The sequence below is a fragment of the Dermochelys coriacea genome, chromosome 8 (genome assembly GCF_009764565.3).
Source record: "Dermochelys coriacea isolate rDerCor1 chromosome 8, rDerCor1.pri.v4, whole genome shotgun sequence".
Taxonomy (NCBI): domain Eukaryota; kingdom Metazoa; phylum Chordata; order Testudines; family Dermochelyidae; genus Dermochelys; species Dermochelys coriacea.
In genome coordinates, this window is record NC_050075.1 from 70,569,198 (window position 1) to 70,596,819 (window position 27,622).

A 27,622-nucleotide genomic window follows, 5' to 3' on the forward strand; every position below is an offset into this window, starting at 1 on the left:
CCCCCCCCCCCCAACAAAGACAATGGACTGTGTCCTTTCCTGTAGACGGGTACAACTTGAATCCTGGCATAAGCTGGGAATAAAGTCTGAAACTGACAAGGTAACTGGCTAATCTTACTGACTATATTAAACTTAAAAATAAGTTTATTGTTTAAACTAAGTAGCCAAGGACTAAATAACTAATACAAAGTTATAAGGCTAATAAATTGAAACAGTAAGAAACTATACTAACAGCGAAATCATAACAAAATGTCCCCATTTGCTGCCGAAAAGCGGTTAGAAGGAACTGAGGATGAACATGTAATGCTGCCTCTTTATGCCCATGGAGGAGGAGCAGGGTGAAGTGCACTGGTGGGCATGAAGGGCTCCTGCACAACCCCTACTGCAAAACTCCTACGTAAGGGATGTTGCTGCACTGTAAGTGGGATTTACACAGACAGGAACTAGAAAATCTTCCCCACTAAAAAATCTAAAATCTTCCCCACTAAGAGTATTTTCATGCTGCAGGTAGACGGTAAGAGCCACAAAAGCAATATTTTGCCCGCCGTTAACAGTTTTATATGGATAATTGTTCCCATTAAAACATGAGCAACAAGTTAATTTTCATTTAGGATCTCCACTACTGTTTTTAAAATACACAACCGGCATTTCAACCACTCCATTTTTCAAAAAGGCAAGCAGAATCAGTTTAGTGTGGTATGCAGTACTCCAATATAGGGAATATTCAAGTTAAGATTGGGGAAAAACAAAATCCAAAAAGAAAAGCTGTTTCAACTTTGGCTATCACCCATTAGGGTGGATGCTAGCAGCTGAACAATATGCAATGTGACATTTTGTTTTGCAACATGATTTGTGATTCCATTAATATCAATCAGCAAACAGTTCTTGGAAGGGTCTTAAACTTCACCCCAGAAACACAACTCTAATTTTATTTATAATTATGCTACACTTCTGTAGGAGACACACTTGGCTACTTATGTGCCAATTTCAAGAAGTTCAAGTTTAGTTCAATATTCTCCCCCCAGCCCTCGCCTTTTTTTTTTTTTTAAATGAAGTTGATTTCAATAGTTGCCCCAAAATTTTTCAACAAAAACTAGTAATGCTACACTTTCCTGAGGCATGGCAACAGGAAATGTTATCTATGCACTTATGAAAATGTATTTCCTATGCAATGAGAAGCTAAAATTTCTTACCCATATGAGAAAGCATCATTTGATCTCCATTTTGAAATGACTGAAGCTGCTAATCCAGCCAGTAGAGCAGTACAGTCAAAGAACATATGAAAGGAATCTGATATTAGACCTAAACTAGAAAGGAGCAGAAATATTTCAGTTAGTTCCATAAGGCCATACTAAATTTGAAATTCAAAGTGCTTTTAACATCTCCCTCCCCTGACCCTAGCAGTGTACACTCCTGTTCCTTTTGTGTCTGAGATTATAAATACTCATTGCGAATTACTAAGCAACCTTCAGGTGGTGGCGCTATCTGAATCTGGTTTACCTATTATAGAACTCCCATATAATGCCCTTAAGAATAGTTATGATGCTTTAGACTACACATGGAAAAATTCTACTACTAGAAAACAAGGTTAGACTTCCTAAGTCTGTATACATAACATTTAGAAGCCAAAGTTAAAAGAGTCATTATATGCTAAAAACCCAACAAGGTTCCACGTTTATTGTCTCAAGAACTTGATCATAGTCACTTAGTTACAGGCAAAAAGATGCCTGCTTTTTTAAACTGCCAACTCAATCTAAAATTTAAAAATATATAAAAGAAAATCTGATTATTCTAAATGATGCACAAAGATATGGCAACTGAAACTTAATTCTCTCAATATAAAAGAGTCAGAAAAGAAATCCGCTTCCTTCCCCCCCTCCAGTAATTCCATTGATCCTGTTGTGCTAGCAGGAGAAAAATGTGTCAAGCAAAGCAAACACATGAATCGTTACTATATTTAGTATTACTATTGTGGCAGTGCGTAAGGATTCAAACAAAGATTAGAGTACCACTATACTAGAGACTGTAGAAAAGCCACCACAAAGACAGTCCTTGCCACAGAAAGCTCACAATCTCTGATATGCAACCGATGATTGACCTTCCAAATAGTGGTAAGGAAGCAAGGGGAAGAAGATAACATGAAAGTAGAAACAGGTTCATTGGCACAGGCAGTATGAATAGACTAAAACCAATTTGATTAAAATTTCCAAATCAGCAAGCAGGAAATCTTGATTTAAATTATAATTTTATTTTTGTTTGTACTCTAGTTCTTTAGGAAAAGATTGATTCTCATTGGTTGAGAACCAGTAAAATATTGATTTGAACTAAATATAGCTTTTATATTATATTTGGTGTTTCTTTTTTGCTAACCAGGAGGATATACTATACATTTATTTAAGCAAATATAGCTTAATTTACATGTATTTAGATTCATAATATTTATACTTATTAAGTTGTAAAAATTAATCACTAAGAAATGCCTGTCACCATTTTCTTTCTTATTTGTGTCAAGCTCTATTTGGATGGAAGTTAAATTGATTTTAAAACGGTAGTTATTAGTTAAATAAAAATATCTTAAATGTACTTGATAGGTATGTCAAATATTTCAGAAAGTTTTTAGATAAAAAGGTTTTGCACTTGAAATTAACTGATTTATCAAGAAAAGGAAGTAGTATTTGTAGTTAGTGAATTGAACAGATCGTTTTGGGTCATCATGTCCCTCAAAATTTTAGAACTAAGACTCTCAGTTTTTATTAATAGGTTTATTCCATTTTCTCAGCTCCCACTTGGTTTCTTAACTTTGAATGAACAAGTAATTGAACTAAACTAGTCGAATAAACTGAAAAGAGAAAATATTCTCTCTGCACCTGTTGAAGAGACTACTGATGTCAAAAGATGGTTTAGTCACTTAGCCAGTGACTTCCACCAGTTTAGTGGTTTGTCTTTGCTTAATTTCTTTTATTTAAATTATTTAATATGTGATAGTTAGTTTAGGCCTTACCATAGGCTGCCATAATTTAAAAAATAAGCCTGTATTTAATTTAAATTAAAAAATCCCTTTCTTTTAGTCATCCATTTTTTTAATCCAATCTGTAAGGATCTGCAGGTCTACAACCCAGGTTTGCAGAGTCCTGGGCTACCAACACCTCCAGAGTGCCACTAGGGAGTCAGGCAAAGCACCATCCATTCATTACTGGAGGGGTAGTCACTGCAGAAAGTACCGCTCAAAGATGTCAGCGCAACTGAACCCAGTGGTTGCCTGATAGGTGCACATCAACTATTTAAACCTGGAGGCTGCTCCTTGGAACCATCTGACCAACAATGCAGACTCTGGCTTGCCACTGCTACAGACCTTGTCTTTTCTCCTCTATCTTACTCCTGACTTAGATCCAATCCTGGCTTGACCATGCTATCTGCTTTCCTGACTTGGCTTGGCAACTAGTCGCAGCTCTTGCCTTTTACTCCAACCCATCAGACGCCACTGGCACTGCCACCTACACCCTGCCCATTATACAACCTAGGACAAGTTAGCAGTTCTACGTGGTTGACAGCATAACCAATACATTGAGTAAGGTGACACTTGTTTGTAGTCATTTTTCAGAGTACAAATTTACTTTTAAGCTTGAATCAAAAGTGTGATATTGCTCCCAATACATTCAGACAGCACACAATCATTTCAGGCAATTAATTTTTTTAAATGTGCATACTGGGTACTGTGCATTATCAGGATTGCATGTAAGGTGTGCACCATAAAATGGCATTCAAATGCCCCTCTACAGTGCATACGAACATCAGAAGCCATTATGCATTACTGAACTGTGACAATACAGAGTCTCCAGTAACTCAAGCAGCCAGTGTTTACAGAAGTGCTGACATAGCAGGGAACAGGCACAATAGTAGGCTAGGTAGGGCATGTTCATGTTAAAGACTTTTTATAAAATCTAATAATTCAAAAATGTTGTTGTTTTAGGGGTGGGGAAGAGAGGAATCCCAAATGACAATTCAAGCAGCCTGCAACTTCTTTTAAGTCTTTGCTTGGTCCCGAGTTCATGAGCAGTAAATTGAGCCTAATGTACATCATGCTGCCAGAAGCTGCAATCGTGTGAAGCAGCAAGCTGGAAAGACTTGCAGCTCCTTTAGGAAGGAATATTGTATTTTTAACTCAATGGTAACAGATATTCTCTGAAGGGGACTTAAACCAATATCAGCATCTGCTTCAAATCATAATTAATCTTTCACAGCAGCACCTGAACTAGGGTGAAATGAAACAGCACCCACTTCTTAATGCCATTCAGTGAAAGCAATGGATTCCATTCAAATGTTGGGTTAGATTCATTTGTAACATTACATTTAGAATAAAAGAAAGTTTTCCTGCAAGGCAATCCATGTGCATACATCACAAACATAATTAAGCAAACAGCTTTCTTTGTAAAGGCCAAATAACAGAAGGTTACTTCTGTGGTTCTTTGAGGAAAAGTTACTTCTGCACTTTCACACATGTCTGATGTACCTTCCAGTGCTAATGCTTTCATAAAAGCAGTGAATGATGGGGGGTCACATTAGTACCATTTCACAGAACTGAAGATTAGGAACTAAGCCATTTCAAAGAATCACCAAAAACTTCCCCCACGCACAGTTACAAAATATTTAAGGGTCAGAAAATGTTTTTAAATGGACTTGTGTACTTTTGTTGATTTATGATGTATAACAGCCAGATTTATTTTAAAGTTTGCTTTTGTCTTTTTACCTATCAAGAATAGAAAAATCCATTCTTCTCTGATTGTGCTGCAAGACATCTGGGAGTTCCTAGAAATGTTTTCTGTTATATCTAACACTAATTTAAGGGGAAAGGGAATTTAATATTTGGGCAAAGAAACCTTCTATTATAGATTACTAATTAAGGTTAAATAGATGTTAACTAAAAAACAAATCCAGAATTTTAAGTAGCCTTACTTAAGACTTCTCCTGAAATTGCTCAACTTTATCTTGGCTCTTGTGCGGTCCTCCAGTTAATCTTTAAATACAAACAGGACCTGAATTTCTAATGTAAAAAAGGCAAACAAGCAATTTTATAAAGAGATCTTTCAGACCTTCTCTACTTAAAAAAAAAAAAAGTCAGCAACAAATGGCACAAACCACATTTTTTCCCTTTAGCAGGTTACCTCTACAAAAAAAATAACTGTTTTCAATTAACCTATTTCAGACTCTAGAATATATACTGTTTTGCTAGATATATATGTGAACACTGGAATTTTCAAAAGACCCTAAGTGAGGTAGGTACAGTACTCAATCCCCTTTGTATTTCAGTGGGGGCTAAACACCTAACTGGTTTAGGCTTCTTTGAAAATCCCAGCCATACATCAGATATAATTAAATTTAGATAATCTTGCAACATAGCAGCTTGTTTGACATCTTAGTAACACTTCAAATGAGGAGTACAACATGAAATCTACTTATGCAAGTTTTGTTTCCTATTGCGAAAAAGTCATTAATTCCTTATTTTTAAAAAAAAAATCCAATACAACGTATTGTAAAGCCAGTATTTCAGAGAGTAAAACAGTATTTTACAGTTCCTCCTCAGTGAATTGATTTTAAAATACTGCTTTTGATTATAGGGTACATACTGAATATATCTAGTTTGTCAAGAGAATTCTTAAATGTGTTTTGAACAAAGGGACTAGAACTGCTACATTGCTAGCACACTTGCTAGGTAAGAAACTTGTCTTTCATTTTTTTCAGAAGTATATTTTGTGATCAAGGGGACACTTTGGAAGAATTTATAAACACACAAGAACAGATATCAAATTATTGCATCTATCATATGCAGTTGGTTGACATAGCAGCAAAAAGATTCTGAAGTGTGAGAAGTTGCAAATCTTTTCTTTTCAAAGGACAGTACACCAGTTTAACATTTTGCATAGCCAATGTCTCTCCTAAACTGCCAAATTCAATTTATCCAAATATATTTAGATACAACTGTCATAAATATAAAGGGAAGGGTAACCACCTTTCTGTATACAGAATTATAAAATCCCTCCTGGCCAGAGGCAAAACCCTTTCACCTGTAAAGGGTTTAGAAGCTAGGATAATCTCGCTGGCACCTGACCAAAATGACCAATGAGGAGACAAGTTACTTTCAAAACTGGAGTTGGGAGGGACAGGATGGGAGAAAGGGTTAGGCTGTCTGTGTGATGCTTTTGCCAGGAACAGATCGGGAATGCTCTTCAGAACTCCTGTAAAAAGTTAGTAAGCAATCTAGCTAGAAATCCATTAGATTGTCTTTAGTTTAATGGCTGGTAAAATAGCTGTGCTGAATGGAATATATATTCCTGTTTTTGTGTCATTTTGTAACTTAACGTTTTGCCTAGAGGGATTCCTCTATGTTTTGAATCAGATTACCCTGTAAGGTATTTACCATCCTGATTTTACAGAGGCGATTCTTTTACTTTTTCTTTAATTAAAATTCTTCATTTAAGAACCTGATTGTTTTTTCATTGTTCTTAAGATCCAAGGGTTTGGGTCTCTATTCACCTATACAAATTGGTGAGGATTTTTATCAAGCCTTCCCCAGGAAAGAGGGTGTAGGACTTGGAAGGATAATGTCTCCAAGTAGGCTCTTTCCCTGTTCTTTAACACGCTTGGTGGTGGCAGCATAGGGTTCAAGGACAAGGCAAAGTTTGTACCTTGAGGAAGTTTTTAACTTAAGCAGGTAAGAATAAGCTAAGGGGGTCTTTCATGCCTGGCCCCAGATCTGTACTGTAGAGCTCAGAGTGGAGAAGGAACCTTGACAACAACCCACTACATTTAGAAACTAATCATAATTAGGAAGCTTTTGTAGTCATTACAAAGATTTTTTTAAAAAGAATGATGCTATCAAGACATGTTCTAAATGGCTAGGAGGCTGTATGTACATAGTCATTGCAAGAAGCATGGTGCCACTACTTCTTAAATCAAAGCACAAAGTAATTTGTCACAATGTATAAAGAAAACAGCAATAATGTATGGCCTGGGGGGGGGGGGGGGGGCAGAAAAATCCGTTCTTTTTCCATAGCTTGTCATAAAGAAACACCCTTTAAAGTCAGTGACATACCACAAGGAATATCATGCTTTTGGAATCATAATCCCAAATCCCACAGCAAATGTTTGAACCTGTCATATGTGAACATAGCAGTAAAGAAAAAAAATGCTAAGCCTTACATATATTTAGCTTTTCCCATCAGCCATCAATTGTATAGCGATATAATTTTATTTGATGCTGCTATACTTGCAATGACCACTGCCAAGTAGAAACTTTATCAGAACACTTAATTCATCAAGTACCTCTAATCTTGCACAATAACAGATGTGTGTGTGAGGATCAAGACCAATTTGCAAAAGAGAAGCAGAAATGGTAGTAATATTGTTCTCAAACTCACTGGCAAAGCTTTACAATTACTACTATTTACATCCATTATCCTTTGGCTGCTGTAAATAGTTGTGACCATAAGAAAACAAAACATCGGGGAGGGAAGATATTTCCCTATTTTAACATCCCACACATAGGTTAATGGCATAAAGAATTCTTGCATTTTTAGGGAACGTAAACTAGCAGGTAAAGCATGAAGATGTTTTAATTAAAAACATCTTCACAAAACTGGGTCATATACATGAAGACAGGCAAGGTAAGTGATCCAAAGAAGTGACAGTATAAGTATCAGGCACAAAATCATTTTCGATGTGTAAAATGAGATATTATTCAAAAATATGTTTTCCAGCACTTAACTTTATTTATTAACATCTCTCTGAATTCTGCCATTCATTACAGTATGTAAACTGAATTTTTCTCCCTTTATTTAAAAAAAATGGACAATGAACAAAAAGATAGGTAGCAACCAACTGCTTATTTTCACACTCAGTAAACCAAAGGTGTCCACATTCTCTATATTCCCTTTTCACACCTCAGACTGATATTGGGAAAACATGCATATCTGAAATACTGACTAAATAGTCCGAGTAAAATTCTTTGCCAGAATTCTTTTAGAAAAGGCATCGCCTTCATTCTAGGAGATTAAAAACAGACATTTAAGATATAAATAGGCATATGCCTATTTATTTGGACTGTGAAATGTAATTTGAATTTGGACCTATAAAAAGTTATCACAATAAGCATCGTGTTACTAGTGATTTAAAAACTGATGCATTATTTCCATTGTTCCATATTACAAGTCATTCATACACAATGTTCTGTGCAGTTAGTTATTGCTGTATTAGTGCTAGAGATTGAAAAAGTCAACTGAGAAACTGCCAAGCACACTATACAGTCATATAAATCCAGAAGTTGAAGATAGCATACCATGCAACCGCTTGTTAAGTGGCTCATCTCACCATGACCATGTAACCAGTACTTCATAGGCCACCTACTGGTTTCCAAATACAGTTTACAATGCTGGTTTTGATCTAGAAAGCCCTAAGTAGCCTGGGATTCACCTATTTGAAAACTGTCACTTGATCATTGTTATTTTTAAATTGTTCTCACTGCACTTTCCAGGTGAGATTTTTAACAACACTCAGCACTGGTCTAACTTTAATGTTTTGGCAAAACATTACAGTCTGGCACGAATATCTTATTTGTTAAGCTTACATAAAGATCAGACCTTCTAAGATAAAAATCTTGTAAATTCAAACGTGTCTGATCCTTAGCATCTACCATCCTAAACCAACACTTGGTTTTCTAATCCTTTTCAATCTAAAACTATAAAAGTAGTACAAATTTAGACACAGATATCCAATCACCACACACGTACTCATTTGTCAATTTACAGAAATTGTATTGTACATAAGATTTAGCTCTTACCCTTACTCTTACTGTAATCTTCTTCATTATAAGTTTTTTTTTTAAAAGATGTGATAAAGCTGTACTGATGAGCATTAAGATTAAAATGTTCATATAAATCAAGAATAATCTTCATAAGCAATATTTTAGCCACATTTAAAAATCTAGCAGACATTTACTTCTGAAGATACTACTAAAGGAAGCGGGATGTAAATTTTACAAGATTAGTAATGAAATATATAGCCTTTTATTACTGATTATCATTTCAAACTCAACCCAAATCAGAAGTAAATAAAGGCTGTTTCTATTTCTGACTCTTTGAAGGTCTACATGAAATGGGTTTGACTGTCTCAGTTATCAGTAAACGGATCACAGAAGACCACCTCTACAACTAGCACTCCTGTTGGCAGTTTCACTAAAGGAAGTCAATGAACAGATTATTCTCACATTTTAAGGTGAGTCTTCTAAGCCAGTATGGGCAAACTTGAATTGTTGCCATTTGTGTTATTCCTATTCCAAGCCTGTCACTTCAGCATCTTTTGTCAATATTAAATTCACAAATATTGTTAAAATAAATTAGGAAAGACACGCTACCCAAATTTAAATGAACAACATTAACTATTTTATAAATTAATCATTTGGTTATTTACCAAACAGGATACAAAAAGATCTAGATCAGCTGTTCTCAACGGAGGGTCGGGATCCCAAACTGGATCATGACCCCGTTTTCATTGATCAGGGCTGGCATTAGACTTGCTGGGACCCAGAGCCAGAGCCCCACCGCCCAGGGCCAATGCCTGAGAGCTTCAGCACTGGGTGGCAGTACTCAGATTATAGGCCCCAAGACTGGAGCTGAAGCCCTTGGGCTGTGGTCCCTGCCACCCTGGGCGGCAGGGCTTGGGTGTTGGCTCCCCCTTCTCCCATCTTGGGTGGTGGTGCTCGGGCAGACTCAGGCTTCAGTCCCCCCTCTTTGGGTCATATAGTAATTTTTGTCATCAAAAGGGGGTTGCAGCACAATGAAGTTTGAGAACCTCTGCTCTAGATTAAAAATAATCCCCAAAACACTTGGTCTGTAATTTAAAATTCAGAACAAAACAGGTTATAGTCATTAGGAGTGAATGGGTTATACACTTGAAAATTAGCTACCAGTGATTAAAATGACACTGAAGTATATTTTCAAATGTTGTTCTGATAGGTCCCTTTGTAGTCCCTGAAATACAAGTAGTACAGACTTTATAAACCAATCAAGTGTACTGGGTATTAGGATTACAGTTCCAAAAGTCTTTTTTGGTCCTACCAATTATCAGTTCTCATTCCTCTTACCCCAATGAAAAGCTGGAAAAGCAATCCCACTATAGCCATAAGACTTATTGCACACAGGTTCAACTACCTTAGATAGGAGGAAGATCACAGGAAGGGTAGTGTTAGGATTACTTTACTGAAGAGTCATCCTCCTTTGAAAACTAATCCCTCAAACAAGGATATTTCTGAAACTTTTTACATCCGAATTGAACATTTCTTTCTCTAACTAGTATCTAAGGAGTACTGTTCCAAGATGCCTAGAATAGGAAGGAAAAAAAAAGGCTTCTACCTTCCTCCTAGTTGTCAGGAAAAAGTTAGGATGTCAAATGAAGCTGGAGTGCAACATCCTGGAATCCCAAGGCAATATTTGTTATGACATAGGTATATCTGCTGCTCACAGTCTCCAATTATCAGGGATTTTACACTCAAATAAGGCTCTCTCCCCAAAGGAAAGATCATTTGGATTAAGGTAGGGTTCAAATTTAGGAATAGCTATTCCTGAAAAATTCCCTGTGGGGAATTATTCTAATTCTGAAATAAGATCATCTTCCAGAATAACTTCGTGTATATACAAGCTCTAAGTAAAGAGGTGAACATCTCTGGCGATCAAGTGTGCTTATGAAGAAGCAGCTTCCTAAATAGGATAGGATAAAATATATTCCTTTGGCAAACAGCAAGGGATTGCAGAATAAAGACATACAATACAATCACATATCTGATTACGATATACACTCAGACCTGGTCTACATTTAAAAGTTAGGACAGCAGAGCTTTGGTGCTTAGTGGTGTGAAAAATTCACATCCCGAAGCACTGTAGCTATGCTGACCTAACCCTCACCGTAGATGCACCTAGGTCAGCAGGTTCTTCCAGCGACCTAGCTACTGCTGCATAAGGAGGTGCATTACCTACAGCAATGAAAAAACCTCTTCCATCACTGTAGGAAACATCTACACTACAGTGCTAGAGCAGCATAGCTATAGCGCCATAGCTGTGCCACTGTAGTGCCCATAGCATAATCAGGGCCTTAGATAGTATACTAGGATAACGGGTGCTATAGAAAAGCCTCTGATAGATGCCAACCTTTCGGAGCTTAATTCTACAATGATAAAACAGTTCAAACACAACTCTCTCTGACCATATCTATTCTAGTGAACATTTCCAACATCTGAGACTTTGTTCTTAGCTTCTCCCAAGGCAACAATATCAAGTATCAGATTTGAAATCCTTTGATCTGGCCCTGTTATACATCCTTCAAAAGATCAGTTTTAGAAATCTCTAACATCAACCCTTCTCCTCCACACCAGAATAGTCTAATTATGCCCACAGCAAACTATTCACAATTCTCAAAATAACTACAAAGTCAAAGTCAGGCAAATCTAAAGGATTAATTGCCATTCTGTGCCATCTGAACAGTGCTGAAGCAGCAACTCTTTTGATGAGAGCAAAGGGTTTTACCATATGTTCAGTGAGACATTTAAAAGCAATCATAGGAGGGTAACAGAAAAAAAGAGCTTTTCACCTCTAGGTTAGTGCTTCAAGTAAGGCCCACAATAGAAAACAGTTAGTCTGATGGACCTTTTACAGTTTGTGAAGTCAGACCAAAATCTGAGTTCAGAAAGCAGGGATTCACTATTGGCACTCACAGACACCTTTGTGGTCAGTTTCTGTAGAATTCAAAAACGGAATGAATGCAAAGACTGAAATCTCTCATCTTAGGGACAGTCCTTCTGTCAACAAAGAGGCACATCCATGGTGCAAAGAAATCTGCCACTGTTTGTACTCTACCTTTTAAAGGGGATACATTATTTCTATTTTCACTGGTGTCAAATGATCACCTTAAACTAGCACCAAAATCACTTCAGTTTTTTTAATTTCAATTTTTACTACTGAAGTATTTCATTTTGATTCTTAAGCTTTTGTCCTATCTGTGTCTTGTCTAGCTTTGAGCCTATGAGTTAGTGGCATGTATTGTTTACCTATTCCAGGATGTTTCAATTCTACTTAGGGATACAAAGATAAGGGCACCCTATTCAGTGTTACTTCTGCCTCTTGGCTGTCAGTTTATCAACACTTTCACCTTCCAAGATAAAGGATCCATGTGGTAGGTGGGGGATGGGGAAGGGCAACTGCAGCAATCCCCAAATGGTGCAGTGCACCTCAGAGCCACCACTACTCCTCTGCCCTGAACCCAGCAGACACAGCAGAGGAGACAGGGTCAGAAGCCCTCTTCAGCAATATCCAGGATAGCACCTGAGAGATGGACCCAAGAGTTCAGAACTGGCTACCTGATTTTTATATCTAATTTCTAGGGTCTAAGCATGGCCATTATACACCTTTCAATTCACACCCTTCCTTAATCCGAGTTAACTCCCAGGTGTAGACAAGAGCTCAGACTAGCAGGGTGCAATGTCAGGGAAGGGGGAGTCACAACCCCGCCATCACAAAGCTAATGCTGTAGGAATCTTTCTTCAATCATTCAAAAGCCCCACTCAAGCCTGGTTATCAATCTGAGACATAGAGCCATTGCCCTGCCGGGGGCTTGAGAGACAAGCATAACCCTGAAGCTGACCGAAGCTGGGAGGGGGGCAAGCTCAGGGCCCCTGACCTCTCCCGACTCAAGCTCCCCCACTTCAGGGGCACCCCCGCCGGCCGGTGCTCGGACTCCAAGCCCAAAGCCGGAGGAGCCTCCGCCTGCGGCCCCAGCAGCTCAGTAGACGTGGCACCGGCTGCTGCGGGAGCCGCCCGCCCCGTGCCGGTACCTGTTACTCCAGATGCCGTAGAGCAGCTCCACGAAGGCGAAGGAGAGGTTGAGGCAGAGGAAGAAGAACAGGTTCCGCGAGGTCTTGTCGGACAGGATGGACCTAGACACACGGCACAGCGGTCACTCGCTGCCGCGGCCGAGCAACGGCGGCCCGGGGCATGGCCAGGGCCCGGCGGCTGACAGGCTGACACCCCCGGGGGGCGGCCCAGCGCGGAGCCGCCGCCGCCGCCGCCGCCGCCGCTTCCCTCCGCAGGTGGGTTAGGTCCCTAAGGCGCCGCTTCCCGGTCCCCTGCTCCCAGGCACAGAGTCCGGCTCCAGCGCAGCCCCGCCCCCCCCAGGCCCGGGCCCCGCCGCTCACCTGAACCAGCCCGAGACCTTGCTGAGCAGGTTGAACTTGGGCGGCTTGTACTCATCGTCCTTGATGGATAAAGGCAACATCGTCCCGGCGCCGGCGAGCCCGGAAAGGAGCAGGACAGGCTGGGAGCGGCGCGGCTGCCGGGCCGGGATTGGCCTCCGAGACTTCCGGCACCTGCTCTGCGCCTGCGCAGGCGCCACGGGGCGACTGGGCGGGGCCAGAAACCTAGTTCCATGTTTGGGGGCGGAGCTAGGCCGGGAGACGTGGGCGATTGGCAGGACAATGGCCCCAGACGCTATCCGGAAGGGGCGGGCATGAGCGCGGGCACGCTGGTGCCTGAAGCTGCCGGCGCGTTCCCTTCCTCCTTGCTTCCCGGCGGGCCTGGGTGGGCTCGCTGGGCTGGTTGTGGAGTGCTGCGGTCCTGTGTGCTGAGGCTCGCAGCTAAGCTTCTTTAGCCAGAGCTTGCGGAGGAGACGTGCCTCTGATCGTTCCTCCTTGCTGCAGCCGTTTACACCTTGCTTCTCCGTCCTGAATCCTTGCCTGGATGTTCAAAAATGACCTTTCCTTGAGTCTGCCCTCTCTCAGAATCCTCTGTGAGGTACGCCCATAACTACCTCCTTTCTAAATCAAAATGATCCCCTTTTTACTGCATAGCTTCGCTGCTTGACCCCAGTCCCCTGGACACCGCAGCTTGAAAGCGCAGTTCAGTAAAATCAAGCATTTGCTTGCAGATCACCTTCGTCTTTTGATAGGCGAGACAGCTGTGTGGATCCTTCCTCCGCCCACACAGACACCAGTTTGGGGACGCAATCTATACAGCAATTTCTTTAGCTGTTTCATTTCCATGCATTTTATACAGAGTTCTCAGAGGCAGCTAAATCCTAACGCTTTCTTGAAAGATTTATGCTGTTACCAAATAAAACCTACGGAAGGTGGCTGCAAAATCCTCACTGTACTATGACAGGTTTCAGAGTAGCAGCCGTGTCAGTCTGTATTCGCAAAAAGAAAAGGAGGACTTGTGGCACCTTAGAGACTAACAAATTTATTTGAGCATAAGCTTTCGTGAGCTACAGCTCACTTCATCGGATGCTGTAGCTCACGAAAGCTTATAATCAAATAAATTTGTTAGTCTCTAAGGTGCCACAAGTCCTCCTTTTCTTTTCACTGTACTATAATATCCTACATGGTAAAATAGTATTTGTATCAACGAAGGCGTGAATAGGTTAGATATGTACATTTCCTCTTTAATTTTCTATCCAAATGAACTTCACATAATTATATCTTGCTTTTCTGTGTGACCAGCAATCTATAGAGAAATATTTGTATTTGAACTGGAATGAGGAAGAGATTTAATAATAAAGACTATAAGGCAAATCAGGGAAATTTAATTTTATACATTCTCAGGTCCATTTCAAGGTGAACTTCTCCTCCCATAAAACAGATGGGTACCATCTGTGACATTGAAAACAAACACATGCAAAAAATATCTGATTCTCTGTAAGAATCAAAGCTTGCTTGAAAGTAGGGTTGACAAACAGTTATGGGCGGGATAAAGCATGAACTACAAATTCGAGCCTTCTGGGAAGAGGAGTGTTTTCATCCAGCAGGAAGTACTATACCACAGAAAGGGAAGGTAGTACGGGCTTGTTCCAGCCCTTCTGCTGAGTCTCTTACCTTGGGATGAGGAAGGAGGGGTTTTCTATCAGTGTTGTTGACTTAAAAATACAACCAGTGCAAGCTGACTGAGTTTACAAAAAAAGTGCAGGCTTCTTATGTTGGTTAAAAAATCTCTATTCTTCCTTATGCAAATCAAGGCTTAGACAAATAAGCTGTCTGGCTCACGGTCTCCAGCATTCTAGGTAAGGATACAATAAAATGCAGTAATATGGAAGGTATTTTTAATTGGGGGCAATGATGTGAAGTGGCTGTTCTTTGAATAATTTTTTTTTTTAATGAACTGTTTTCATAAAATGAATGCTGATTATTAGAATGGGTAGGGAGATATTGTCTAGGCAGAGAGACAGCAGCTTCAGAAGAATTCTTTCTTAAAAGGGGGTTAAAAATCGCATATCTTGACTTTCTCAGTATTTGTATTTTATTTTTGTTTAAAAGAGGTAAATATTCCTTACAAAGGAATGTTGAGACTTTCAATGTGGGAAGAAGCCCAATACAGTTGCAGTGGAATTTATATCCTACTTCGCTGCATCGTTCAACACATTCATACATGAAAGCACCAGAATATTAATTCTAATTTAATATCTTAAATTGAGATTCATCTGTGATATCCTTATTTATCATTTACAGCCTATTGTATGTCATTAAGTAAACACATATGTACAGAAACCCAACAGTTTTAAAATAACACATAGCACTTATGTTTGGATGTTCCATGTGCTTTAAAAATATTAACTAGTTAATCTTCACAACAATCTTGGCAAGTATCACAATGCCTGTTTTGTAAAAAGGGAATCTGAGATACAATTTAAGGTCCACATTTTTAAAAATGCACATTGATTGCAGCTGTATCAGTTTACGGGAGACAATCTTGAGACACCTCTGGGCCGATAAATTCTGATAAGCAGCAGCTACTATTGATTTCATTAGGAATTGCGCTTCCAAAAGTTAGGAACAATGGTGTCTCAAGTTGGACACCCACAAATTGAGGCAAACAAAATCAGAGGTCACTTTTGAAAATGGTGTAAGTGATTTCTCCAAGGCCACACAGAATCAGAACCAGAACCTAAACTCAGGAGGTCCTGACTGTCTGCCACATGTTCAGATCACTAGACTGTGCTGTAAATATACAGACTTTCCAATTTGCATTTCTATCAGTAAAGTTTATATAACGTAAAATAAGTTATTTTGTTGATATGGAAGCATAGGTTCAACAACTTAACGCTAGCTCTTCATCTTCTAAGTTCCCATATTTCTGTTGTCCAAACATAGAAGCTGGTATCTATCTACGTTCCTCACACAGACAGATTTAACAAAAAAAAAAACCCTCACTAATTTTCCTCTTAGTCTGGAGAAAAATAGATGGCGGGGGGTGGAGGGGGCATACTAGTTTTCAAGTACATAAAAGGTTGTTACAAGAAGGAGGGTGAAAAATTTTTCTCATTAACCTCAAAGGTTAGGACAAGAAGCAATGGGCTTGAATTGCACCAAAGGAGGTTTAGGTTGGACATTAGGAAAAACTTTCTGTCAGTGTAGTTCAGCACAAATTGCCTAGAGAGGTTGTGGAATCTCAGACATTGGAGGTTTTTAAGAACAGGTCGGACAAACACCTGTCAGGAACGGTCTAGTTATTACGTAGTCCTGCCCTGAGAGCAGGGGACTGGACTAGATGACCTACTGAAGTCCCTTCCAGTCCTACACTTCTATGATTGTCTTCCATCCAAAATGTATGAAATGCTCATTCTGATTTGCAGGCATGGAAAATGCCACCTCTTCAGTTCACAGATAGATACCCCATAAAGTGCTCACCCTTATTATTCACTATGAGTACCAGCTAGAGGCTCCAACAAAAATTGCTAGGCACAGTGCAAACACAGAGTATAAAAAAACCCTGCCCCAAAGAGCTTATTATTTAAATAGAGACAGAGAGAGGAAGTATTTCCCTTTCTATAAAACGAGGATGCCACTAGACAGAGAGATTAAGGCCCCAATCCTGCAGTGGCCTGCAGGCAGGGAGATCCGTAATTCCTTCACTGGCACAAGTGACCTGTCCAATGTCGTGTGGGAAGTCTGTGACAGAACTATGAACTAAACCTGGATCTCCTGGACTGCAATCTAGTGCCTTAACTACAAGACCACCCATCTTTTCTGCCATTTTACTTTTGCTACCAACCCACCTACCCTCTTGCCCCTGAACTTTTATTGCCATCCCCATCTCTCCTGCCTTCAGATGAGACAGGAAAAATCATTAAACCAACTGATCACCATACATTCTTCCCCTTTAACCTCTAAATCAACCAATAAACATGGGAGATGGAGAATATGAAAGATATGCACTGGAAAAATGGGAGACTATCACCTGAACCAGCTCTGATTATGGTAGCCCGCAATGTACTCTAATGTGGTCTAGTGGATATGGCATATTGGACTGAGATTGAGGACACCGGAGTTCTTTTCATAGCTCTGTGTCACCAACCTGATGTTTCATTTTGGGCAGGTCACTTCATCTTTCTGTGCCTTTGTTTCTCTTTCCACACTATCTTGTTTATTTAGATGGCAAACTCATCCAGACTACCTATCAAAATAGGGGCCTGTGTTTGGGGCCTGTAAGTATTACTGTAATACAAATAAATAATATTGCAATGAGCAGCTAAATATGCTTGAGCTAAGAACATTTTTCTTTCTAACATACTGGTTGAGCAATGCATTTTTATAGTGGTCATGAAATCCAATGAAAACTCTTCTGCTGAACAACAGGAAAAGATGGACAGTTGCCCAGAATGTGTACATTCATCAGTTGTTGAGATGAACACTTGCCTTATACATGTATGTGTGTATATATATATATATATATATATATATACACATATATAACTGTGACAGGATCTTGGGTGATTGGTGAGCAAATGCATGATCAAAAGTTACATAATTCTTTTCATCTCCAACAGGTCCATACAGAATTGATTTCACCTAATCAGCACCATCTTTTAAAACAAACCAAAATATACCCAGTCCAACTTGGCAAAAATGAGGTAAGTACATTTTTTTTAAAACTAAAAGTATGACCTTTGTTAAATTGTTTCATGCTAATATTGTCTAAACTGGTCTATTACTGTGTAATTAATTAATTAAGCTTGCATTTATTGTATCCAGAGGAAAGTAACATCCCTGTAAACTTTAATACTTTCTTTAGGGTTTTAAACATGAAAGATCATCACGTCTCACCAATTTTTAAACAGAACTCCCCACTGAAATCAATGGGGAGCGGGGGGTGCTTCTGCTTAAGCAAAACAAAAAGACACTCCCAGCATGATATGGCCCACTAGTTGTTTCTTAATAATCTTTATTGATCAGTAGCAAGCTTAGAAAGTTGCATCTGACTCGTATGTCTTGAGAATAAATGAGAGCAAAAGTACATAACCATTTAAAAAGCTTACCTAGGATACCCATCTCATAAGGCATACCTGCCCTATGAGAAAGAAACAATAGACTGTTACAGAAGTGGTGGTGGTGGTTCCTAAGAGATGAATCAGGATATCATTTAATCAAATCAGTTGTATTCAAAGTAAGAATACAGATAATTTTGCCAAGATCCTATAGCAACAACCAAAAATCTCAATGATGAAACTAAAGTTATATCAGCAAAGTCATTTTACATATTGGATGCTCTCAAGTTAGAGTTGATCAAGATATGTACTAATATAGTCTAAATACCCAAGGTATTTGGGGTTTTCTCCTCTTCTGTACACATCATGTTTGAAGAAAATATTAATGTAAAAGGTTATTTCAAAATAATATTTTTGCCTTTCAGTGCATACCATGCAATGATAATAAAATTAAAAGTACAAAGACAACATTAATAAAGGCATATTGGGATATTGCATATTTCAGTAAACAAATAATATGCAACTAAATCTCAGAGATGAGGTGTAGTGAGGTAATATTTTTTATTGGACCAACTTCTGTTGGTGAGAGAGACAAGAGACCAACACAACTAAAACAACATTGCATCTAACAATCTCAGGTCCATCAAGATATTTCAGAATTAACAAGACACAAAACTGATGAGTTTCTTTGGATTGATCTGCTTTAGCATATTCAATTAACAATAGTCAAGTAACTGGCATATGAATAATTCTTACGGAAAATATATTATTTCAAAATGGGAGTTGAAATGAATCATATGTGTCAGCAACCAAACTGAACACATTAAATAATAGCTACTTAATACTATTAAACAACACCCCCCACATACAGTGTTCTCCATGCTGGATGTAAGTTTTGAGACAAGGCCCTCTAGTTATTGTGGTGCGCCAACACCACTAGATTGTGACAAATTGATTGTGTGACTAAACTGTATGGTTGCCTTTCCATGGCAGCATAAAATAAACAGAAGAACATTGAAACACAGGGTGATTTTCTTTTTAAATTGAATTATATATTAAAATATAATACTGCACTGAATTGTAGAATACAGAGATGTGAAAGCTATCTGGGCATCTCAGCTATCTTCCTTCCAATTCATGCTCATTCCTTGTCACATTTTCTTTTGTTTTGTCCAAGTGTATTGATTCACTCACCCCACACTTTGCCTTTGAGTGCTTTTATCACATCACTGGTTGGTTCACGTACCCAGTGATGATGTGATTCCTATCCAGGCTTTATCTGCCTCCTTGTAGACATGCCCAAGAATGTGCTCAGTCTGTCTGTGGTATTGAAATTCACTGCCTAGTATCATAGTTGTGACCTTACCAACTCCAGCCCAATGTCTGCCACAGGAAGGAGAGGCTCTGCACCTCAAATAGTCAGAATAGTATAGAGAGGAAATTAACCCTGTCACTGCCTCTGGCTCTGGTTCCTTCCCCACACAATGCAAATATGGTTTAGTCTTTCCCATCTTAAAAGAAAAAAAAAAAACCCACAACTGACCATTGACACCACTTGCCTCTTCAGCTCCCGCCCCATCTCCCCTCTTCATTTACTCTCTAAACTCACTAAATGTAGTATTTGCAATAGCTATCTGGAATTCCTCTCCAGTACAATCCTAAACCCTCTCCAATCGAGCTTCCACCCCTTGCACTCAATTGAAACCACTCTCACTGAAGTTTCTAATGACCTCCTCTCAGAAGTAGTATTCCATCCTCATCCTCTTTGACCTGTCAGCTGCCTTCAGCACATGCTCTTCTTCTTGAAATCTTGTCCTCCCTTGGCTTCCCATAACTGTGTCCTCTCCTGGTTCTTTTCCTCTCTCTCTAATTGCTCCTCCTACCTCTCTGATTGCTCCATTAGCATGTACTTCAGAGGATCCTCATCTTCCCCCTCCAGATTTTTGTGGGGGTTTGCACAGGTTCTTGGTCTCCCTTCTCGTCTTCCCCTCTGCTTTATCTCTGTGTAATCTCACTCACAAACACAAATTCAACTACCATCTCTAAGCTGATGAATTACAGATCTATCTCTGCTCCAGATCTGTCTCCTTCTGACGAAACTAAAACCTCTGCCTTTCAATGTCAGTAGCTCAAATTCAACATGGCTAAGAGAGCTCTTACTCTTCTCACCAAAAACCCTCTATGCTATCTCCTTTCTCTTTCACAGTGGACAATACCACCATCCTGCCTTCACTTGGACCCATAACCTGAGCATTATCTTCAACTCAGACTTCTGTCTAGGTCCTCACATCCAGGCTATGTCTCATCTTGCAGATTCTTTCTGCATAAAATCTCTAAGATATGGCCTTTCCTATCTATCTACACAGTTAAAACTTTCGTCCAGGCTCTCATTATCTCACATACTGATTACTGCAACTTCCTTTTCTCTGGCCTTAACAAATGCAGTCTTGTCTACTCATATCCATTCAGAATGCTGCTGCAAAGATCATTTTCCGAGCTCATCGCTTGGACCATGTCACTTCTCTCTTTGCACCCCTTAGGCTACCCCTTTAATAAGTAATAAAATATTAGTTACCTGTTTTCACTTTCAAGGCCCATCACAACACATCTCCATCTTACCTATCATCTCTCATCCGGTACTGAGAGTTCAGCCCCTGCCTCCAATCAGCCCATGATGCAAGCTTCTATCACCCACTTGTTAAATTTTCAAACAAGCACCTTTGTGCTTTCTCCCATGCTGATCCTCACACTTGGGAGGAACTCCTCATATACATCCACAAAGGCACTTCATTGTTCTTCTTCAAATCTCCTAAAAACTATCCTTTGTTGTGATGCCTACAAATAGCTTGACAACGGTTAGACCATTACCTATTATGCTGACTAATACTGTCTCATTGTATCCTTGTACTCCCCGGTTTGTCTGTATCAGGTGTCTCTTATCTTACAATCTAAGTATAAGGTCTTTGCGGCAGGGACTGTCTTTTTGTTCTGTGTTTGTACCGTGCCTAGCACAACAGAGTTCAGGACTGTGATTAGAGCTTGTAGGCATTACAATAATTACAATAATATCAATAATAATAAACCAAACTTCTTGCTGCCTCCTGTCCTGGATGGCAGAATCTCTAATGATGGATTTTCCCTGCCATTCTCTTCCTACAAAAACTGTCAACTTTTTCATGATTTTGTAAGCAGAGTCAGGAAGCAGTGCAGTGGAAGAGGAGAAGGGAGTGGACAGAACTGAGCATTGAGGTCTCTGCAGAAAAGTCATACCTTGAAGAGGCATAGAGGCAGTCCTACCCTTTCATCCCTAGTGTTGATTCCTTTCAGTCAATTTGGGACAGTTTAGTGAAGCTTGCCTATAACTATGCTGTACCTGTTACATTAATAAACAAAGGACTCTGGAGCTATTAATCCAGCACTTTTCATAAGAATTAAAACTCACTTAAACCCAAATAATTATGTATAGGCTATAAGCTCTTTGGATCAGAGACTGTCATTTGCTATATGTTTGTAAAGCCCTAGCAAAATGGGTCCCAAACTGGTTGGACTCTAGGTACTTTCTTAATATAAATGTTTAGTGATGCAAGGAGGAAGTGGTGGGAATAGGCAATGGGCAGGAGAAGGCATTGGAGTGAGGGCTCAAGTGGGAAGGAGGAGGGGAAGATGCTCCTTGATTCTACTTTCTTTATCCTTGGCACAAGCCCCACCTAGTAGAGTTAACATGCATGAGTATCAAGGTAGACTTTGTATGGGATTTATGACACATCTTGAGTTTTGCTACCACTCGTGTCTATTGCCTCAGGCGGTCATCTTTACTGCTTCTCCCTGGTACCAGCCCTTTATCTTTCATTTTGGCCATTATTGTGCATCACACTTCTCTGGAAAAAAAACCCTTTTGATCCCTGTTCAATCATCTGCTTTTTTTCAGTGGGTGATCTCATAGGTAACAGCACGTGTAGATTTAACTCCCGGTGTACTTGCAAGACAAGAGTACATTCATGCGTAGTTTTAGAGAGGATACTAGAATATTATCTCATGTTTCACATAATGATTATACAAATAAAGTTTTTAAGGACCATCTCAGACTATTTGATGATAAAGGGTTTTTTAATACAAATAGTAATTATTCTTTCTATCACAGAAGCACATAGAGGCTCCAAAAAAGATTTATTCATTTACTTGGGCAAAACTCCAATTTACTTTAATTGGAATTTTGCTTGAGTATAAGCTGAGTGAGGTCTATGTTAATTTTACATTGAACTGACAAATATGTAGGTAGATGATTGATGAATTTTCTCTTCCCATTTCAATTTTTGTTAATAAAGATGTCATCACATATGTAAGCTACCAGGAAGAGTTATGGGAGTCCGACTACTTCGCTTCTCTTCTGTGGTGATCTTTGTCTTACTCCTTGTGGCAGGTGCTTTAATGGCTTTGCTTCCTAACATTAAAGATGACAAAATGCCCAATTCGCGAAGGGAACCAAAATCCCAGAGCCAATCTGCCTTGGATTCATTTACTCTTGTTATGCAGACATACAATAGAACTGACTTATTGCTGAAACTCTTAAATCATTATCAAGCCATCCCCCATCTACACAAAGTAATTATTGTGTGGAACAATGTTGGGGAGAAGATGCCAGAGGAAATGTGGAATTCTTTGGGACCACATCCTGTACCTGTTGTCTTCAAAGTGCAGAGAATGAATCACATGAGGAACAGACTCCAGATCTTCCCTGAATTGGAAACAAAAGGTAACGAATGCCTCACTCTTTTACAGGTAGCATTGTTGCTAACAATATTATTTCCACTTTTCAGGACACTTATTTTATCTATCACTCAGAACAACTGCATATTTGATCATTATGGGAAAAATCCCACTGACCAAGTGGATCCAGAAACCTCTGAATCCACCAGATGTTGAGCAATTCCACTTAGCAGAAAACAGCAGCAGGGAAGATGTAAGCAGCAGAACACATGAAGATCCTGTAGCATGGATGTTAGACACGCTCCACTCCTCGGAGGCTGTATTAGAAGCACTGGGTGGAGGAGAGAATGGGGGGAGGGCCCTTGCTGTACCCATGGAAATGTGGCTGCTATCTCAGTTTCTTCTTTCAGGCAAAGGTGACTAGATAGATTAGCTTTCCAGCCAAATCCAAAATTCCTCCCTAATCCAACAAAAGTAACATTTAAAAAAGTCCAAATCAGTACAGGGGTTCACATGCCTTTTTCTACAGCCCTTTGGTGGAAATCCAAAAGCATGTGCCGCTCTCTATATTCCCCCCTTAGCCCAGTCTGATTCTTTAGCCCAAATCACTGCTCCTTTTTTGGGTATTTTTCCCTGCCCTTTGGCTTTTCATTCAGGCCTCTTCCTCAACTCTTTGCAGGAGAGACCCCCCAACAAGTCCTGTTTCCTTCAAGTAAAAAGACACACCTCTTTTTGTGGGCTCTTCCTTGTTTGTAAAAAGGAAACTCTTTTATTTCACTACCCTCTATGCTAGCTTACATTGCTACTCAACCTAAAATTCCCAGAAAGCCTCTGAGCACTATAGCCCCCAGAATGCCTTGCTGCTTAATTAGGGTTGCACTGAGCCATAGCATTGCCGTAAAGGGGTCAGCACCCCATTATGTTTCCTCCCTGATGAACTGACCTACGCGCATCCTGCTTTCACCCCTACATGCAGCATGTTTTCAGGTTCTAGGATCTCATACAAGGCCAGAAGGGACCACAAAATCATCTAATCTGATCCCCTGTATATGACAGGCTACCCATCAAATCCACCCAGCACTCCCATACCACATGCAACAACTGAAATCCAACCATAGTATTACACATGAAACTAGACTATTACATGTGACAGGGAGATAACAAGAGGGACAGAGGTGCATGAATGCCTGAGACTTCTGCAATGTCAGGGAACTGATTTAAGTGAGATATACCCAGTTAATCCCTCCCATGCTGCAGAGGAAGGTGTCACCCAAGGTCACTGGGGATCTGAAGCAACAGGCCTTATCCTGCAGTTAATAAGAGGGAATTTTTGCCTATATAATATGCTACTTTTGCCTTTCTAGGTCCCAGAGAAGTGGTGTGGAAATACTTACGTCTTGGTGTTTCCTTGCTGTTAAGAAATAATTATTATGTGGAAAATCACATAATCCATCATACTGGACAATATGGGATCTGATTTTTTCCTTGATTTTTATAGTTGTCCTTTACACAGTATTAAAAAGCTATTAGGACTGCAACGTGACCTGCAATTAGTAAAATCTGTTGTATTCCTTTGCCAACCCCTCATCCCGCCTGCCTGTCCCACCACAGATTTTCCTCTGCACAGCTGTTCAGCTATGCTACACAACTTTTAATGCTACAGTGATCGTTTGTGATTGATAATAGCAATAATGTGCTAAAAATTATGTTTGCTTCAGGTCCATTAATCATCTGTTACAACTGCAAAGTTAAACATCCTTTTCACTTAACCTTAATATCTAAGTATACATTTTCAGCCTGGTGCATGGTGATTTAGCTATGCAGCTCATCCTAACGTTTATAGGAGTTGTCTGGCTAGCTTGTCATTGCATATAGCACAGGTAAATTCTCACATACAGGCAGTCCTCGGACTTACGACACAATTGGTTCCTGAAAATTGCATCATAAGTCGAAACGTCGTAATTCGGAACTGCAGGCGTGGTAAAGTCAAAACCAATGGTCGTAAGTCAAATCAGGTTGTCAACCTAGAAGCGTCGTATGTGCCATTTGTCTTAAGTCAAAGGTCATAAAGTTAAGGACTGCCTGTATTTATCACTGAATGATTTTAAATTTTTCTTTAGCTTAATCAAAAAATTTAAATGTCTTTTTCCTCTCTCCAGCTGTTTTAATGATGGATGACGACACACTGATTAGTGCCTATGACCTTGCTTTTGCCTTCTCTGTTTGGCAGGTAATATTTGTATATTGCATCCTGCATATTTATAATGGAGTTTATATCAGTTTTACTAAATGGAAAGATTAAATCAGTTCATTGTTGCTATTTCTAGGACATACTGTTATCATCTGTCATATAGATGATCAGCTAAATTCTAAAAGGCAAGAGACGCTGAAGAATAATATTCTAATGATACAAAATTACAGACTGCAGGTATAAGCGAGGTTTTTATCATTCCTCGGCTTAAAAGGCAAATTACAAAGTCACAGCTATCAGAAAATATAATTGGTTAAATGCAGCAGAGAAATTTTAATTTGATCTGGAAGCTGTGCACCAGAAATCAATAGTAATATTTCTCTTTACTGTGCGGAGATTATCTGTAGGCTTATTTTTGATCCCAAACATGTGAATGCAAATTAACTGTGGCCAGATGCTACTTGGCATTGTATGATGTGGAAGGAAGCACAGTCTATCAGTTTTTGTAGGTCATTTTGTATTAACTTGCAACAATCTCCATGTGGTGCAGGCCAGCAGACCACAGAGCTGATTATTTTATATTATCTGCATCTTTCATAGCAATTAATTTGCACCTCTATCAATAACAGTCTCATAAGGGATACTTATATTAAAAGGTTTTGTACTGCTGTATTGATTAACATTTTGATTGTATTGTAGAGCTTTAATTTTGCTATCTTTTGATTTTCTTACAGCAATTTCCAGATCAGATAGTGGGATTTGTTCCTAGAAAGCATGTTTCCACTCCTTCAGGTATATACAGTTATGGCAGCTTTGAATTGCAGACCCCTGGATTTGGAAATGGGGACCAGTACTCCATGGTTCTCATCGGAGCAGCATTCTTCCACAGTGGATACCTAGAACTCTTTCAAAAGCAGCCCGATGCTGTTCATGCTTTGATAGATGAAACTCAAAACTGTGATGATATTGTCATGAATTTTCTAGTGGCAAAGCATACCGGAAAGCCTTCAGGAGTGTTTGTGAAACCTGTTGACATAAGGAATTTAGAAAAAGAGACTAACAGTGGTTATTCCGGAATGTGGCACCGAGCAGAGCACTTGCTACAAAGATCTTACTGTCTAAACAAATTGGTTAATATTTATGACAGTATGCCCTTAAAATATTCTAACATTATAATTTCTCAGTTTGGGTTCCCTAATTATGCCAATCACAAGAATAAAATGTAAGCATGTATAATATATGGGGTATATGTTACCCATAAAACAGTGAATTCAAGTCAGTGTAAGTTAAATGCTGAGGGGCCAGAAGAAGACATACATTACTCCAGCTTGTCCTCTTTAACACATAGCCTCTGAATTTTGCCCACAGTATTTTCTTTCCCCAATGTAAGTTATTGAGAAACTTTAAAGAACAGCATATGTGTAATGTTCACTTATAATAAAATCACCTTTTATCTCTTAATATTTGAGAAACTGTTGTTGTCAAAATTACAGGGCTAGACCTTCAAAAGCATGTGCAGAAAAATGGACAGTCACTTGGTACACACATATGAAGAACTAAACTTCTATTTCTTTAGAATGCTATTTTGGCATATTTGTGTTGTTATATATATATATATATATTTCTATTTTTCTCAACAATTCTAGTGAAATCTTTTAAGGGATACACTGAACTGTTTGCAAGGGTATTAGACTTGGTTATAAAACTCTTCAGAGCTTGTATGTTAACTACTGTTCTTCAACGTGAAATGTTCCTGAGGTTCCAATCAAACCATAAACCTAACGAAGTCATGGAACAAAGCACGGTCTCTGTATCAAAAAACTCTGGATGCCTCACATATAACAATGGCCACTGAGGGGTTATGGAGCATAATGTTGCTGATACCGCCTCTTTTCCTATCATTACTTTGCCCACAGTCACTGGTAGGCTGCTCAGGAACTGAAAGGTAAACGTTCTAATTGTTAACTTGGGAAAGATAACGAACATGGAAAGCATATATCATAAAAAATGTAGCTTATGTTACAGTATACGCAGCCAAAAGAGACAGGTGCCATATTTGCTACTTACTACAGTCTTTAGAACTTACTCTTATTTCAGTATTTTGCATATACAGTAGAATCTCAGAGTTATAAATGCCTCAGGAATGGAGGTTGTTTATAACTCTGAAATGTTCCTAATTGAACAAAACATTATGGTTGTTTCAAAAGTTTACAACTTTGATTTAATACAGCTTTGAAATGTTGCTATGCAGAAGAAAAATGCAGCTTTCCCTTTATTTTTTTAAGTAGTTTACGTTTAACACTGTACTGTATTTGCTTTTTTTTCTTTGGTCTTTGGTGCTTCTGGTTCCAAATGAGGTATGTGGTTGACTGGTCAGTTCATAACTCCGGTGTGTGTAACTCTGAGGTTCTACTGTGCATTATATTGGAGAAG

The 27,622-nt window shown here is 39.2% G+C and overlaps 2 protein-coding genes across 10 annotated transcripts in view; one reads left to right on the forward strand and one right to left on the reverse strand.

Moving 5' to 3' along the window:
- The window catches only part of SLC30A7 (solute carrier family 30 member 7), a 55,800-nt gene extending 42,319 nt beyond the window's left edge, over positions 1-13,481 (reverse strand). The window contains exons 1-3 of one of the 3 annotated variants that reach the window (XM_043490755.1): positions 13,235-13,481; positions 12,875-12,976; positions 1,194-1,302 (exon numbers count right to left, since the gene is read on the reverse strand). In XM_043490755.1, the coding sequence (XP_043346690.1) occupies positions 1,194-1,302; positions 12,875-12,976; positions 13,235-13,466 (443 nt within the window). In that variant the 5' untranslated portion in view covers positions 13,467-13,481. Of the gene's footprint in view, positions 1-1,193; positions 1,308-4,953; positions 5,042-12,874; positions 12,977-13,234 lie in introns of those variants that run through there. The other 2 variants (XM_038414101.2, XM_043490756.1) reach the window with 2 other exon arrangements.
- A 117-nt stretch (positions 13,482-13,598) lies between these two features.
- Positions 13,599-26,661, forward strand: EXTL2 (exostosin like glycosyltransferase 2). Of its 7 annotated transcripts, none has more exons than XM_043490758.1 (6): positions 14,818-15,090; positions 17,459-17,498; positions 17,854-17,937; positions 22,617-23,044; positions 25,158-25,228; positions 25,924-26,661. In XM_043490758.1, exons 3-6 carry the CDS (start codon positions 17,933-17,935, stop codon positions 26,413-26,415), a joined length of 996 nt encoding a protein of 331 aa, XP_043346693.1. In that variant the 5' UTR covers positions 14,818-15,090; positions 17,459-17,498; positions 17,854-17,932; the 3' UTR covers positions 26,416-26,661. The 7 variants fall into 7 exon arrangements, with proteins under 7 accessions (XP_043346694.1, XP_043346693.1, XP_043346697.1 ...); XM_043490762.1 differs by having other exon boundaries at positions 22,740-23,044; XM_043490760.1 differs by having other exon boundaries at positions 14,819-15,090; positions 22,712-23,044.
- The last annotated feature ends 961 nt before the right edge of the window (positions 26,662-27,622 follow it).